Genomic DNA, 18,090 nt, shown 5'->3' with positions numbered 1-18,090 from the left:
GGCAAGGTCTCCCTCTGCTGCCCTGGCTGGAGTGTAGTGGCGTAATCATGGCTCACTGCAACCTCAACCTCCTGGGCTCAGGCGATCCACCTCAGCTTCCCAACTAGCTGCGACTACAGGCGTGCACCACAACACCCGGCTAATTTTTGTATATTTTGTAGAGACAGGGTTTCACCATGTTGTCCAGGCTGGTCTCGAACTCCTGCGCTCAAGCCATCTGCCCCCCTCAGTCTCCTTAAATGATGGGATTACTGGCACGAGCCACTGTGCCTGGCCCTTGGGTACATTACTTAACTTCTCTATGCCTCGATTTCCTCATCTGTAAAGTAGGGATACTAACAGGACTTCATATGATTGTTAGGAGAAGCAAATGAGTTACTATTTACAAATGCCTGGAGAGTGTCCAGCATTAATAAATATGTGTATCTTTAAGTAAATGAAATAAGTATCAGAGTAGTATACAAAGTCGAGCTAAACTATATACTTACACAGATGTTTAAAAGAAATCCGCAAGGAAAAGGGAAAACTTGTATTTTTTATGAGGCAAATATACAGTATCAAAAAAGGAAAAAACTAAAACATGTCTCTGGTCTCAGGAGACAGGATGAATATGATTAGCCTCACACAAACCCCTCTGACCTTCCCCAGAGGAACTACATTCATCCTCAGATAGGAAGCACTTACCTAAGTGTCCAGTGGGGAATCATGAAGTCACACAAGGTATCATATTAACAGCAGAATTTAAAACTAGTAGTTTACTTCCACCAGCTAATTAGTTTTCAAGGAAAGGCACAAATTTATGAGTATAACCAATTATTAACAATCCATATAGATGAAAAAGAAAAAATATTTTAAGTCATCCCCCAAAAACACTTATATTTGGCTAATGAATCTATGTAGAATATAATCACTTTTATTTAACAACAGGTAAAATTGCCTTCTTGAAATTCATTAAATTTCAGACCTAATGATGAAGCCACATTGGGAAAATTTAATTCAAGTTTGACAACCTACCACCTGGATCTGCTCTGTTCTGCATATCTTTCCACTCCGTGACTAACGAATTCCTATCAGTCCACTCAAATCCTGCCTCTCAATTAGGTTTGCTACATAATACATGCTACCAAAGGTTCTGTTGTTGTTGTTGTTGTTAGCAATAAAAGAACTAAAACTAAATATGTTGTAAAATACTTTTTTATAGATTAGCTAGACTGCACATCAAGTCTCTTCCCCCTGCCCATATTGAATACTATTAAGACAGTCAAAGATCTGCCGCTAAAACATTATAATTTAATTTAAAGCCTTGTCCATCAGGTTATAAAGCCTCCACAATAAATAGACTGCTCACAATAAATAGACTCCACAATTAATAGACAGTGGGAAATTTTTTGTTCAAATTCTAATATTTACTTGTTATGGCTCCAGTGGGCTTATGAGGCCAAAATATTAAGATAAATGGAATTACAAATTAGATTACCTAACATGGAAATAAAATTTTTCATTGATGTATCTCTAACATTTTCCATGAATGGACAAAACTTATCTTAAAAAAAGGAAATGTAAGATTTGCACAGCTGGTACAGCTTTCTAAATTGGGTTGTTTGGTTGGGGTTTTTGTATTTTTTTAAAAATCTTATCTTCACACGTATATAAAAACTCATGCAAAAAAAGTTAACAAAAGTTTAGAGGTAAACTGAATAAGCCTGGAAGACTGATCAGTAAGTTAAAATTTGCTTAGAAAAACTACTAAAATACTAAAAGCCACATTTTCGTATTTTAGGCAATATATCCCAGTGATTAAAATACACCAACTTGGTTCAAATTCCCATTATGTACTACTCTAGGTCACACTGGTAAGTCACTTTACTTCTCAGTGCTTCAGTTTTTTCATCTGAAAATGGGAATAACAACTGTATACATCTTAGAGCTATGAAATACAAGAATTAACGTGCGAACACAATAAACTTTAGCTATTACTGTTACTGTTATCCATATCACCCTCTAAAATATAATTCACTTTTATTTACAATTACTAAAATAAGCATCTTCCTGGGTCTGAAATATGTGCATACAACAATACAGAGAGATGACGTATGTGAAACAGTCCTTCGACAAAACTTGTAGTTGAGTGCCAACTCTGTAGAGGATGTCCCACTGTGCACTGAAAATATGGAAATTAACAAAATAGTCTCTGAATTCAAGACCTTTCTGTCTAGTAGACAATATAAATAAAACTATAATAAAAGTAGCATGATGCAGATGCTATGCAAACAGACAATCCTATGAGACACTAAACAACACAGGCACTTAACTAGGGGCAAACACAGGGGTCTCAGATGAAATAAACTCCAGAAATATTTTCTGAGGAACAATCACCTACTTATTTCACTTCCAGGTATCACATTGTTTGTTTATGCAATTTATATCGTTAACATATTAATAAGTGTTTTCAAAAAAACAAGACTACCTATTACACTACTTACCATGCTCATAAACATAAACACCCTTTGGTAATAATGAAGATATTTTCTTTTTTTTTTTTTTTTTTTTTTTTTTTGAGATGGGGGGTCACTGTGTTGCCCAGGCTGGAGTGCAGTGGCATGATCATATGCCACCATACCCAGCTAATTTTTTTTTTTTTTTGAGACGGGGTCAGGCTGGTCTCAAACTCCTGGGCTCAAGCAATCCTCCTGCCTTGGTCTACCAAAGCTGGGATTACAGGCCTGAGACACAGCACCTGGCCTGATGATATTCTCTTAAAAAAACAAAATATAGCCTTGCAAAGGTTATACTGCCTCTTCAAGAAACATTTCCTTCAGCAATAAATAAAAGCTACAAACTTTCCCCTGCTAAATTATATTAGGACTAATGTCACAGGAATGACAATATTTTTGAGCTGGAAGAGACCTTTGAGAGCCTCTAATCCAATGCTCTCATTTTACAGATGAAAAGAGGCTGTAAAGTATCATGGAAAAAAAAAAAACCAACCTGAAAGTCAGAAAACTGAATTTTGGGCCCAACTGTCTTACAGCGAAAGCCTGTGCAAATTATCTGTTTCCTCATCTGTAAAATGAGAGGTTTGTACTAGATTGCTTCCAAGATCTGTTTCAGCTCTGTAATTCTTGGTTTATGGAACTGAAGCAGAGATAAGCAACTTGCCCAAGGTCACACAGCTAGTTAATAGCAAAGTAAAGACAACCCTCAGATTCCAACTACAATCACTTTCTCCCCTATACCATACTGCTTCTCCTACTTCATAACAATATTCCTGTAATTTATTCTAAGATTCTTGAAAATCATTAATAAGCATGAAGGAGTTTATGAAACTAAATGACTGATTTCTACAGCTCTTCTAGAGAAAATGAGCTTTAAATCCAAATGCAACAAGTACATGAGGTCTCAAGCTGGGTATTATTACTTACTACACTTATTAATATTAAATTGACCTCAAGAAAGTTGTCAGAATTTATGCTTAAATTCTCACCATCTAAAAATCCAACTCACAGAAGAGATTACGTGCCATGCAAAATTAAAATATGAATTGTTGTAAGTAATGATAAATATTATAGGTATAATTCTAGGAATAAGATGGGAATTTAAATTCTTCCATTTATGTTCTAGTTATATTTAATATGCATTTTTAAATTCAAAAGAGATCAATTTAAACACTTTTCTTCTTTCCTCTTTTCAGACTCTCTAGGTTTAAAAATATTAGAATAGCTTAAGCATATTACTTCTGAAATCATGTAACAATTACAAATAAAAGACTATATAAACTATGCTCATAGTTTCTCTTACAAAATTGAAAATCAGCCCCCATAGTATTCTAAAATTCTGTGCTGAAATATATTACAACTCTACTAAATTGTATCATAAACAGCATTTGGTTCTCTAAAATGTCTGAAGCTTATTATATTTCACAGGGAATTTAGCAAGATTTCATGAAGACTGATCTTGCTGACACCAGAAAATACAGGAAAATCCTCAGAGGAAAAGCACAATAAAAATGCAAAATAGTAATAAAGTCAACAATAGTTTCATACTACAGACTTGAAAGAACATTCAAAAACGTTAATGAATCTATAAGTATAGCTTAACTATATTTAGGGATTTTTAAAGAAACACAGAATGTTTACATTTTTAAATTGGACGAAGCCTTAAGTCACTAATCCAATAGCACTCATCATAAGAATCTACAGAATTTATCTCTACCTCCCCAAAAAACATGTAAAGTGTACTGTAGTACACTTTAAACTCTCAAAACTAACTACTACTTTCCATTGTTGTTAGTTGTTGCGAGTTCCATTGTAGCTCCACTGTTCCACTGTTTGAAGTCTAGTCATACAGTTCTTACATTCTTGTAAAAAAATTAGACTGACTTCAATCTACGTCTTCCTAATTTTCACCAGTTGGTCTGCCTTCTAAAGCAGGAGAATGGATCTATTCTCCCTCCTACTTATTAAAATTAACAGGTTTTTACAGCCTATTTACTGAAATCCAGGTTTCTTAAATACCTGAAGACAGCTATCATGTCTCCCACCCGTTAGTCTCTTCTGTAAATATATGTTCCTAGACTTCCTGTAGATCCTAGAGACATTTCTGGAATACAGTGCACTTTCACATTGTAAGTAACTTTAAAAAAAAAAAACAAAAAACTGCCACTTGTTGAATTTTGATGTAATACCAAAGAATACTCACTCCTTCCTTTTCCAATCATGTATCTACATGAAGCTGGATTCTCTTCACATATCTCAACCAAAACATCACAACAGAAGGCAGACACAAAATCTAGCTGTCTTCTCCTAGTAAGCCAGAAATCAAGGTGATTTGCAAAAATATAAAACACCACCACTGGTCTAGTTTCTTTGGTTTTAGTACATATTTATTCTTCATAAAAATTCTATTTACAACACACTTTACTTTTAAATTAAATATATTTGAAATTGTCATTTAATTTCTAAAATAGAAAATATTAGTAGACATAGCCACATAAACCTAAATCTCCTTGGGGTCTTCAATAATTGTTCAGCGAGTAAAGAGGCTCTGAGGTCAAAAGGCGAAAGCATAGTCTATTTCGCATAAGATTTTCAAACCTCCATTCTGGTTTCTCTCTTTTCTCTCTCCTCTAATGTGTAAATGTACCATTGTAAAGGAGACATCTGTCACATATCTATTCATAAGCTAGAATCCTTAAACATATAACCCTGTCTTCCTCCAGCTAGCGATTTCAAAAAATTAAAGGTCTACAGGGCCATCTGGTACACCTTCATTTTTAACATCTCATTACTAAATCATCTGAAGTCAAATACTTTAATTCTTCTAAGGAATGCAGTCTTTAAATATGGAAACAGAGCAAGTTTACAGTTTAATCATACTATCATGCCATCTTTTTTTGAGAGAGTGCCTCACTCTGTCACCCAGGCTGGAATGCAATGACGCTATCTAGGCTCACCACAGCCTTCACCTCCCAGGCTCAAGCAATCCTCCCAACTCAGCCTCCCGAACCACGCCCAGCTAATTTTTCTATTTTTTGTAGAGACAGGGTTTCACCGTGTTGTCCAGGCTGGTCTTGAACTCCTGAACTCAAGCAATCCACCCGCCTAGGCTGCCCAAAGTGCTGGGATTACAGGCTTGAGCCACCACTCCCGACCCATACCAACCTTTTGGCCAAGTTTTCACTATTTACAAAAAAAAAAAAAAAAATCAAATTATTTATAATTGGCAGGAGCAGGAAAGAAAATGCAAGTGTTCTGTATAACCAATCATTCGATTCTCAGCAATAACCCACTCAAAAGTACCCATGTACTGATATGCAAAAAACCCAACTACTTATCTAGCCATTATGACACTAGGTTCCTAGGCTTCAACAAAGCAAAACTGGGCTTTACTTGAAAACCTTTTTAACTCCTCACTCCCTTAATCACAGGATTATAGAAGACAAAATGGGATGGAGATTATAGGTTTAAAAGATTCAACAGAAAATCTAGAGCTACATTACTGAACACCTCAAACAGAACCACAAGATTGGTAAGGTAAAAAGCTTTGAGACCCAGGGAAAAGAAATCTACACTATATTTATCATATAATTTCCTAAATTCTAATAGATTCCCAAATCTTAAAGAGCTGTATTGTGTTTGTAATAAAACTATATGAATATGATAATGGTAATAAGGTAAAAAGAGAGAAAGAAAACCACAACATACAGCATCAAAAATAATCGGTTTATAATCTTAGATTTTTGGTTTCCAACGTCAAAACTTCAAAATAAGTAACTTTTACAGATGCTTATGGCATATCTTTAAAAGTAACCCATTTTCAAAGTTAAATTTGCCTAAAAGGAGTTCATCACATAGAATATTTAAGTTCATATACATGTTCATCTCTTTGAAGTTTCAATTCTTCTATTACTCTATGTTAAACTGGCTCCACTTTTCAAGAAACAAAGTTAGTTCTCTTCTTGACACATACAATACATTCAAGTTCCATTAATATCAATGGTTCTTACTAGCAGTAACTAGCCGTCAAAAAGCTTTCTAAAACTTCATCAATTTATATAATGTAGTAACATGTATACCTGAAAAAAGTGCTAAACACTTGTTAAAATAAAAACTGAGATTTCGCTTAATAGAAAACATCTCCATTTTGATACTCAGGGCTTCATATTCCTGTTAGCGTTAGTGAAATCTGAGAACACATCGCCAAACTTCAAAATGAATATAACCCTAGAGAGGATTAATAGTTTTAACCTGCATGCTGGTTGGTCAAAAAGAAATATCCCTCTGTAGCTATACAGGTACTTGGCATGAAGTGTAACTTTCACAAAAGCCTGTCCTATGATATCACGAATTAACAGAAACTCACTACTTCAGGTTACATAAAAACCCACTGTAATCTAAACTGCCAGAAAAAATTTATGATTATCTGGAAGCTCAAGCTAAACGATTCCAACCCCTCCAAATTTTCAAACATCAGGAAAAGTGCAGAATGTTTTTAAGTTGAAGTAACCTCAGAAACTCACAATCTAGATATTTTGTCTCCCAAATTCCCAATACTGATAACAGATGTCAACAGATAAACAATTCAATACTATGTCCTCAGTATGTAGTTCACGGACTGGCTCACAGTAATGGCTCAATAAATATTCGAGAAACGAATGAATGAACGAATGAATGATGATATAGTCTTAAATTAAGAAACGATAAAATGGTCTTTTTAAACTCACAACACTAACACAAAACATCTTAATGAAACTACAAACAAAAGTAAAAGCATGCTAAAAGCACCAACTTCTCTATGAAATACATTTTAAACCGTTCATTTGGAAATTTTCAAGTGCAAAAGAATCATCAGATATATTAAATTTTTAGTCATTTAATACTTTTATATTCTAATAATGAAAGCTCAGCGTTGGGATAAGATGAAAGGGAGAAACGTCAGTCAATGTATTCCGCCTGTTTAATGGATCCCATAAATCAAAGCTTTCCGTGAATTTTCTAGAGCATATTCATGCCAATCTTTTAAGCCTATTGTCACTTTCACACATGCTCACAGGAACAAAATGACAAAGAATGCTATGCCTGAACCACTGGATTCAGGACACAAAACACTTGATTAACAATTGTCAAGGCTCTGAATAGTAAATATCGACAGACATTTTCAAAATAAAGTACTCCCACCGATTCCTACATAAATCGAAGCTCTTGATTTCTTTAAAACATTCACTAGACTGCTGAACTTCCAGACGTTTGAAAATATGCCTACAATCTCCTCGTGTGCGACAACTGGGAGTGAACAACCCGTTTATCAATTGCGGATGAACATCGCTAAGCGTTTTCCAGACAAAAGAGCGTTAAAAGACATTCCATGCACATTTATTCATCACCCATAAATGTGTTTTCTCCCAAATTTCATTTTATGTCGTATACTTAAAGTTAAATACAGCAAGTTGAAATTTTAGTCAAAAGCACGCCGGTGCCTTACAAGCTGTCTAACTGCTACATCTGGTGGCAGCACACTTGCTTGCAAGAAGCCAGAAAACTTAGAAAACAATTGTAACCGATCCGGTGCATGTTTGCAATAACCTTTACGCAGATATTTCCCACAAAACCCACGACCCTGTCAGAGAAGAACAGTAGCCTACTTGCAGCAGAGAATATAACGCACAAACACGCAGGAGGCAACGGCGGAGGAGAGAAAGTTGCAACCATCTGGAGGGGCGGTTTTAAAAGCCTGCCCACGAGTCAGTCTGTCGTTTAAATTGCTCTAGGGGGCCACACAGGGGATCAAAGTCTGCCTAGGTAATTTCAGTGTCTCTCCCCAAATGAGAGACCCTGCAAGCGAGGGGCATCCTCCAGGTCTGGGGCAGCAAAGCTCGCAGAGCGGGGACCGCCTCTATGGGAGGAGTGCGCGGGGGAAGGGGAGGGGGCTCGAGGACGAAGGCTCCAGCGGGAGGGAAAACCCACCAGAGACCGGAGGCCAGGAGGTTAAGAGTACTGAGTGTGCTGGCAAATGGAGCAGAAAGGGGCTCGCGTCCGGGGGGAGGCTTCCCACCCTCGCAGAACTGGCTCCCTGGAACCCCAGGCGAGTCTGTGCGCCTCGCCCCGTCCCCACCAGCGCGCACCCCCTCGTCCGTCTCTACCGCCACCCGCGAACCACCACCCACAGCCAGGGCAATACCTCCCCAGGGCCGGGGAGCCAGGCGGCCTCGCGTCCACCTCGCCACCATCCCCCACCCGGGGTCTGGCGGAGGAGCCCCGGGGGGGCGCGGGGGTCCGCGGCACGGGAAGGGAGGCCCGCGAGCGGGCGCGGGCGCGGCAGTGCTTACCTTCCCTGGGCCTCCCGGATGGCGGCGTGTGATTCAGCAGGGACCTGGCCGCCGCCGCCGCCGAGCCCGGGGTTGGAGACGTGGAGAGCTGGGACCAAGATGGCGGCCCCTCCAAACTTCCACTGCTACTTTGGACACTCATCAAGCTACTTTCTGGGAACCCGACTCCCCCCCTGCGACGGCAGCGGCGGCAACGGCACCGGCACCCGCCTCCGTCATGGCGGGGGCCGCGCTAAGGGCGAGCTAAAGAGCGAGGGCTGGGAGGGGAGAGTCAAGGGGATGGGGGAGGAAACCGAGAAGAGGGGCGGTGGGGAGGAAAGAGGTGAGGGAAGGAGAGGGGACAGGGAGGAGGGAAAGGGGGAGAAGCGAGGGAGCGGGCGGGCGCGCCGGAGAAGAGGCGGAGGGAAGGAGCGCGGCGGCGGAGGCGTCGAGGGGGTGCCCTGGGGCCGGGGTCGGAGCGCGGGCGGAGCGCGGGCTGCGCCGGCCGAGGAGACTTCCGCGGGCGGAACCTGCCGGCACCTCTGCAGTGCGTCGGCCCCCGGCGTCGCCCGGGAGGCGGCGGCGGCGGGCGGTGGGTGGCGGCTGAGGCGGCGGGGTAACCTCTGCATCAGTTACAGGCGGCGGCGGCGTCACGCGCCGCCTGTGCAAACACTATCGCGAGGCTCCTGCGCCTCCGGTAGCGGCGGCGGCGGCAGCGGCGGCCGCGGGAGCAGGCTTGGGGGAGGGACCTGCCAGAGACTGGGCGGGGGGGTGGGGGCATGGGGAGGGAGCGAGCGCGCGAGGGAAGAGACGAGAGCGTCGGGGCGACCCTGCCGCACCCGCTGATCGCCGCGCGGCGCGGGAGCCCGGGGTTGCCGGACTCGCGTGCGCGGGGGCAGCGTCCCCGCGCCGGCCGGAGGGAGGCGCGCCCCCGCCGCGCCACTCGGGCTCGGGCGCTGCTGCCACCTGACTCCCCCTCTATTCCCGCGGAAGCGCGCCTGGCTCCTGACCCACACCCAACCCGGGGAGAAATGCTGCTGCTCTCGCTCAGCTGCCGCTTCTCGGGAGTTCAATGTGATCGTTTCTGAAAATGGAACTGAAAAGTTGAAAGTTCCTTCTTTCTTGTCCCTCTGTACTATGCAGAAAAACGTATGTGCGCCTCCCCGTCTGCAGAATGGGAATAATGACTGAATAAAAGAGCTCTGAAATGGGTAGTGGGAGAGTTGGGAAATAAAACTTTCTCGTGTTTTCTAAAAAAGAGTGAAGGAATCTTTAATGAAGAAATTGAAAATTACCGGTTTCGTAGACTGTATGGTATAGCAATTCTTTGTTTTAAAACAGTAAGTGGAAAATCTAAATGAAAAATGTGATTACTGAATTCACATATTTAGGAAAACAGCGTTCATCTTGTAGAAGGTATGGTTTCTAGAAATTTCTAATTTGTTTCTAGTATCTCCGCTGAGTCCCGACTACAAAAATCCCAAAACAAATGACAGCATTTGCTAAAATGTATAGATACAGTGTAGCTTTCTACAGACCCACACAAGTACACTCACACCAGGGAGTGGGCTTCTTGTACATAAAAGAGCAGTCTAGTTCAGGAAAAGTACAACAAGGTTATTTCTCTCTAAAAAAACCAAATTGCATAGAGCACTAAAAAGATTATAACATAACGCTACTGCACAGACATGAGGAAATGGCATGATTACCAGGGGGACAAAAATGTCGTTTCTATTTTTTATTTTTATGACTTTGCATTTCTCATAGTAATGTTTTGTTCAGATAAACTATCATACTAGAAAAGAACCTTGATTGTCAGTTATCTCCAAAAGTAATTGTAGTTGCCTTGTGCTTTAGATACTTCAGTGAGTTTTTAGTCTTGTCTGCTTTTCAAACTTAAGAGGGACATCTCACAACTTTATTGGGGTATGATTGACAAAATAAACTGCACATATTTAAAGTGTACAATTTCTGGCCGGGCGCGATGGCTCACACCAGTAACCCCAGCACTTTGGGAGGCTGAGGCGGGCGGATCATGAAGTCAGGAATTTGAGAACAGCCTGGCCAATATGGTGAAACCCCGTCTCTACTAAAAATACAAAAATTAGCCGGGTGTGGTGGCACGTGCCTGAGTCCCAGCTACTGGGGAGGCTGAGGTAGGAGAATGGCTTGAACCTGGGAGGCGGAGGTTGCGGTGAGCCAAGATCGCGCCATTGCACTCCAGCCTGGACGACAGAGCGAGACTCCTAGACTCCGTCTCAAAAAAAAAAAATAAAAATAAAGTGTACAATTTGATAAGTTTTGATATATATACATCCCTGAAGCCACTTCTACAAGGAAAGTGGTGAATGTATCTATCACCCTCCAAAGTTTCCTCTATCCCTTTGTGGTTCCTCCTCCACTCTACTTCCATTCTCTCTAACCACAGATCTTCTTTCTGTCATATGGGTAGCTTTACATTTCATAGAATTTTAGATAAATGTTGGCCATACAGTCAATTTGTACTCTTGTCTGCCTTTTTTTTTTTTTTTTTTTTTTTTTTTTTTTTTTTTTTTGAGACAGAGTCTTACTCTGTTTTGCCCAGGCTGGAGTACCATCTTAGCTCACTGCAGCCTCTGCCTCCCAGGTTCAAATGATTCTCCTGCCTCAACCTCCTGAGTAGCTGGAATTACAGGCATGTGCCACTACACCCAGCTAATTGTGTATTTTTAGTAGAGACAGGGTTTCACCATGTTGGCCAGGCTGGCCTCCATCACCTGACCTCAGGTGATCCGCCCAGTTTGGCCTCCCAAAGTGCTGGGATTACAGGCATGAGCCACTGTGCCCAGCCTTGTCTGACTTCTTTCACTCAACATCATTATTTTGAGAGATTCGTCCACATTGTTGCATTATCAATAGTTTTTATTTTTAAGTAGCGTTCCAGTGAATGAGTATACCACACTTGTTTATCCATTAAACTATTGATGGACATTTGCATTGTTTTCACTTTTTGGCTATTATGAATAATGGTGCTAAGAACATTCATGTACAAGTCTTCCTGTGGACATAGATTTTCCTTTCCCTTGGATACATACCCAAGATCTTGCCATTCGATTTTTATACCTGAGTACATGCACTATAAGAGGAACAGAGTTTCTGTAATGACATGTTGATAAATGTATGCTCTTTCTGTATTTTTAAGAGTAGGCTTAGTCAGCAGATTGTGGTGAAAAGCATATGGGACAGGAAGGAAGTTAAGAGACCTGAGTATTAGTCTCAGCAGGTAACTTGATTCAATTTCTTCATCTACAAGAAAGAGGTTAGAGTCACTGAGTGATTTTTAAAGCTCCTACCTGAGACTATACAGAGCTCAGTTCCTCTCAAAAATGGTAAATAAAGCCCAACCAAACAGGTTTGATGATGGTAGGTTATCTCTCCCAACCTTCTCCAGAGCTTCAAGCTTTTCAGTTGCCCTTATACCAATTCATATTTTTTTTTTTTCAGTTGTCACCCAGGCTGGAGTGCAGTGGTGCAATCTCAGCTTACTGCAACCTCTGCTTCCCAGATTCAAACAAGTCTCATGCCTCAGCCTCTTCAGTAGCTGAAACTGCAGGTGCCCGTCACAATGCCTGGCTAATTTTTTGTATTTTAGTGGAGATGGGGTTTCACCATGTTGCCTAGGGTGGTCTCAAACTCCTGAGCTCAGGCAGTACACCCACCTTGGCCTCTTAAAGTGCTAGGGTTACAGGCATGAGCCACCACATCCAGGCTAACTCATGTTACATTTAATGCAGATTGGCTACGTTTATTTTTAATGATAACTAGACGATTACAGCATATACATGATCAAGTTACTTTCATTATATTTTTGTTGTGAATACTTCCTTAAAAGGACAATTAAATGTTTGATTCCTGTCTTCATGTAGTTTTTGATAAGAGTACTCACCAACCTTAAAGATAAAGGCCCCTACTGGCAATAGGGAGTTATTTAAACAAACTGTGGCTTAGCCTGAAAATGGAATGTCATGCCATTATTTAAAATCATGTCTTCAAAGAATACCAAAGAAGATAACATTTTCACACTATAGTAAGTGAAAAAATGGATATGATCTGGATTTATTCCTAAGTATGCATCAAAAACAACTGGAAGTACTCAGGAGGCCAAGGTGGGAGGATCACTTGAACACAAGAGTTCAAGACTAGCCTGGGCAACATGATGAGACCCCATCTCTTCAAAAAAAAGAAAAACTGGAGGGATGTGCCCCCAAAAGTTAATAATAACTAGCATTGGGCTTTGAGATTACATAGTTATTATTTCTTCATGTATGCTTTTCCATATTTTGTGAAACAAATCATGTATTTCTTTTTACATTCAGAAAAAGTTCAATAAATACTTTTGAAGTAATTGAAGCATAAAGAAGGCCTCTGGACATAAGTTGTGCAAATACATAATTTTATAAAATGATTATGTCAAATAGATGAAAACTTTTAAATGGCAAGTAGAGGCTTCTCCACACCTTGACATTTGCTAGGATATGGGCATTCAAAAAATGTCTGATAAAAAATAGATCAAGGCTGGGAATGGTGCCTCACACCTGTAATCCCAGCACTTTGGGAGGCTGAGGCAGGAGGATCACTTGAGCCTAGGAGTTGAAGACCAGCCTGGGCAACAGAGTAAGACCCCATCTCTATTTTAAAAAAAGAAAAAGATTAGATGGTTACAGTGATAGATTACACAATAGGAAAAAATATAGAAAAGTCAGAAGAGTCCAGATTCAGACAGAAAGAGACACCTGCCACTCTGTAGGGAAGAAGAAATCTCAAGAGCAAGAAGAGATCATTGGAAGCTTTCTGGCAATCTTCCATGGAGGAATATTCCCAGAGGGAAAGCCAGCTTGAGAACACAAAAATGAACTGAGCAAGTAAAAGGTAGTAAACCTGCCTAGAAAGAATCAGGAAGAGACTGGAGAGAACGTTCTGAGTGCTCCATGGGGACAGGGCCTTAAGCCTCTAGTATAGACCAAGGGCTCTGTCAGTGTTGTGGAATTAATGAATGATGACGATCAATGAGCTGGGATTCAGGTGAAAGGGCAATGCAGGAGAAGTCTTCAATGATGACTAGAGGATTACAGCATATACATGATCAAGTTACTTTAGTTATATTTTTGTTGTGAATACTTCCTTAGAAGGACAATTAAATGTTTGATTCCTGTCTTCATGTAGTCTCCTGATGGAAGGTCAGATGCAAAAGTGGAAGGTTTGAGCCCCGATCTGTAGAATGATCATAATTTACAATGATGTTTAGTAGACTCTTTACTATTTCTATACTATAGTAAAAATATTTACAAAGCATCCAATATTATAGACATACTAAAATGCATTTTATACTCTTAACATTTGATTACTTCTAAATTCAAGGAAAAGATTAATGTCTGAGCCACCTAAGCCCCTTTCCCCCAAACCAACAAGAAATGAGCCCAGAGGCCAGGCGCGATGGCTCATGCCTGTAATCCCAGCATTTTGGGAGGCCGAAGTGGGCGGATCACAAGGTCAGGAGTTCGAGACCAGCCTGACCAACATGGTGAAGCCCCGTCTCTACTAAAAATAGAAAAATTAGCCAGGCATGGTGGTGCACACCTGTAATCCCAGCTACTCAGGAAGCTGAGGCAGGAGAATTGCTTGAACCCAGGAGGCGGAGGTTGCAGTGAGCCGAGATTGTACCATTGACCTCCAGCCTGGGCAACAGAGGGAGACCCCGTCTCAAAAAAAAAAAAAGAAAAGAAATGAGCCCAGAGACTGGATGAGGTATCCTTTCTGAGTACTCCCATACAGTGGGATACTGGAGCCTGTTCGTAATGTCCTGGGAGATTATGTACATGGCTTCCCAACTCCACTTTCAGTAATGTTACATGTTACAATTGTAGCCTGAAGTCAGCCATGGTGAGAGTACTTATAACTCCTAGGTCAGCAAAAGCTACAAGTTAGAGCTGCTTCTCCACCTCAGAGCCAGTTATTAAGCACTCACCAGCACACCACTGCTCCCATCATACATTTGTCATTGCTGTACTGTTCTCTGTTCTCTTTTTCCCCCTCTTGGCTGAAAGCCTAGGGAGGTCAAGGACCCTTCTCTGTAATGTTTACAGTTGTATTAATACCCAACATCTAGCACCTGCCTGGCATACAGTTGTGGAGCCAACCAACTACCTACACAGCTGGTTAATAAGCACTGGAGTCCCCCGAGCTAACCTGCTCATAAACATCTGAGCTGGCCATCTAGCAGAGGAAGAATAGGCCAAATGCCCCACCATCCCCTCACACTCATCCTTCATTGCCCAATGTTTGTGGTTTGATAAAGTTCACTGACCTTGTCAGGGTTTTCAGATTAAACTATGAATATTGTGTAGGCCATATTTTTTTTTTTTTTTTTTTTTTTTTTTTTTTTTTTTTTGAGACGGAGTCTCGCTCTGGCACCCAGGCTGGAGTGCAGTGGCCGGATCTCAGCTCACTGCAAGCTCCGCCTCCCGGGTTCACGCCATTCTCCTGCCTCAGCCTCCGGAGTAGCTGGGACTACAGGCGCCCGCCACCTCGCCCGGCTAGTTTTTTGTATTTTTTTAGTAGAGACGGGGTTTCACCATGTTAGCTAGGATGGTCTTGATCTTGTGACCTCGTGATCCGCCCGTCTCGGCCTCCCAAAGTGCTGGGATTACAGGCTTGAGCCACCGCGCCCGGCGTGTAGGCCATATTTATCCTAAAAAGTTTTTTATTTATTTGAAATTCAAACTATCCGAGCATCCTGCATTTTAATTTGCTAAATCTGGCAACCCAAGCCCTTTTGAAGTAAGCAAAAAGATAGTTCGGAAGGTAGTATCTATGAAAGACGAAGATTTTGTGACCTGGCAGTTCCCTTCCAAAGAATATATCCTAGAGGAATTCTTGCTGCTATGCACCAGGAGATAGAACAAGAATGTCTGCGGCACTACTGTTTGTAGTAGTCAAAACCTGGAAACTACCCAAATGTCCATCAACAAGAGAATGGATAAATTAGAGATATGTATATTTATACAGTGGGATACTACATAATTAAAATGCTCACAAATATAATGCTCATTAAAAAGAACAAGTTACAGAAGAACAAAGTCAGTTTGATTCCTCCTAAAATATGCAGAGTCATTCAAAACTAAGTAATATATTGTTCAGGAATACATATGTGATTAAACTACAAGGAAAAAAATGGAAATGAGAAGCCAGGATCAGAGTGGTTACCTCCTTCAGGGAAAAGGGCACATGTGATCATGGGAACTCACAGGGACTTCAAAAACACTGCTAAAAGCACCACTTGTTAAGCTGGGTGGGAGTACAGAGGTATGTTTGTCCTATTCTTTCTCTTTAAACTACATGTATATATTAGATCTACTCTTACATGTATGAATTATTACATTACAAATGTTGAATTGAGGAGTACTGGGCCTTCTTCCGTCTTATCAGAGTGAATTGAAATGTCAACATGGCCTCCTCTGCCTGGACTCACCTCCAGATTTTTGTTTCCTTCTTTGTCCAAAGGTATGAATACAGATCAGAGCTTTTAAGATGCCTACCCTGCAATCTCAACACGTCCCCTCAATAGTTTTTTTGATGAGTTGCTTAGACAAATGGCTCCATTACATTAGATTATGAAGAATTCTCATTTCATTAAGTTGGTTCTATCTTCATTGTACAATTCACAAAACCACTGCTTGAAGGTTTTGGTTTCCAAATCCTGAAGAGATAGTTCCAAGCTTTTGTATATAATAGGTTAGATTACACTTCCTCTGCTCTCTCCAGTGATGGAAATGTTTTCTCTTAGATTTGTCAATCCATTTGAAAAAAAAGAAAACCTTGGTCCATACATAACAAAAACTGGAATTACTAGATTCTCAAACAAAAACTGGAATTACTAGATTTATTTCACCTGAGGTTAAAAAATTGTAACCAACTTCAGAACAATAATATCCCCTCCCCCAAAGTGCACTAGAAGCTATCCTCCAAGGACATGGTATTATGAAATGTTTACAAAAACAAAGTACAACAAGCAAACAGTGCTCATATTACAAATTTTGAATCAACAGTGTACCTCTTAATAAAGCAGGCAACTTTGAAAAGTAATTAAAAATATATAAATTATAATTTATAATTATAATCTAGTGTTACACTTTACTCATCCTAAATTTTACTGATTAAACCAAAATATAAATTTATCACATTAGAGGGAAAAACAAAAATGCCCAAAATCTTACTCTGGACATTGTTTCTGCAGCATAAATTTTTTCGTAGGCAAAAGAAATGGAAGTTTCTTTTCATAAAAAAAAATCAAACGTCTTTGATTTTTGACAATATCTTTCCCACTCCATAGTAAAGATTTTCAAAATTACTTAATGCCTTCCCAGAAAATAAAAACTAAATGCCAAATCTTTCTTAATTAGATACATGACAAAGGAGACATATATAACCTCATATGTATTTAGAAACTTTGAAACAATATGGGAATGTAAAATATTGATGAGAATTTCTTCCTCCTCTTCCTCAAAAAAAAAAAAAAAAAAAAAAGCAGTCAAAATGCCACCATGAAGTAAGAGCGGGGATTCTGAGCTGCAAGTGATTTTTTTGTTCCATGATCCAGGTGCTGATTAGAAGTGTGTGTTCAGGGTGCGGTGGCTCATGCCTGTAATCCCAGGACTTTAGGGGCAAATCAGGAACATTCTCCCATGGATTTGACATAATTCAATGAACCATGAATCACTGAATCATAAAAAGAATTCATAGTTTGGAAGATAGGGGTTGGAAAGAGCTGATGTCTAAAACAGACTCTAGCTATAGATACAAGATAATATAAACACCAATAATGGGAGATAAGTTGATGCTAAGTCTAAAATGTTAATAGAACTATCATAATATAGTTACATTGAGATTTTATGTATAAAGATGGGAGTTATTCTGGAAGTGTGTGCTCAGGGCACAGTGGCTCACGTCTGTAATCCTAGCACTTTGGGAAGCAGGGGCAGGTAGATCACTTGAGGTAAGGAGTTTGAGACTAGCCTGACCAACATGGTGAAACCTCGTCTCTACAACAAATACAAAAAGCTGGGCATGGTGGCATGTGCCTGTAATCCCAGCTACTTGGGAGGCTGAGGCAGGAGAATCGCTTGAACCTGGGAGGCAGAGGTTGCAGTGAGCCGAGATCTTGCCACTGCACACCAGCCTGGGCAACAGAGACCCTTTCTCAAAAAAAAAAATTATTTTTGATCCACTAATTTCATTCTGGGAATCTATCT

General features: G+C 40.5%; 1 protein-coding gene across 2 annotated transcripts in view; it reads right to left on the bottom strand.

Moving 5' to 3' along the window:
- Positions 1 to 9,454, bottom strand: part of TLK1 (tousled like kinase 1) — a 177,185-nt gene extending 167,731 nt beyond the window's left edge. Inside the window, exon 1 of one of the 2 annotated variants that reach the window (XM_050751332.1) lies at positions 8,825 to 9,454. In XM_050751332.1, coding sequence (XP_050607289.1) covers positions 8,825 to 8,966 — 142 coding nt within the window. In that variant the 5' untranslated portion in view covers positions 8,967 to 9,454. Of the gene's footprint in view, positions 1 to 8,140; positions 8,375 to 8,824 lie in introns of those variants that run through there. The other variant, XM_050751333.1, reaches the window with a different exon arrangement.
- Between the last annotated feature and the right edge of the window lie 8,636 nt (positions 9,455 to 18,090).

Source organism: Macaca thibetana, chromosome 12 (assembly GCF_024542745.1).
Source record: "Macaca thibetana thibetana isolate TM-01 chromosome 12, ASM2454274v1, whole genome shotgun sequence".
In the NCBI taxonomy this organism is placed as follows: Eukaryota; Metazoa; Chordata; class Mammalia; order Primates; family Cercopithecidae; genus Macaca; species Macaca thibetana.
The sequence above is the reverse complement of the archived record's forward strand: the minus strand, read 5'-3'. Positions and strand labels throughout refer to the sequence as shown.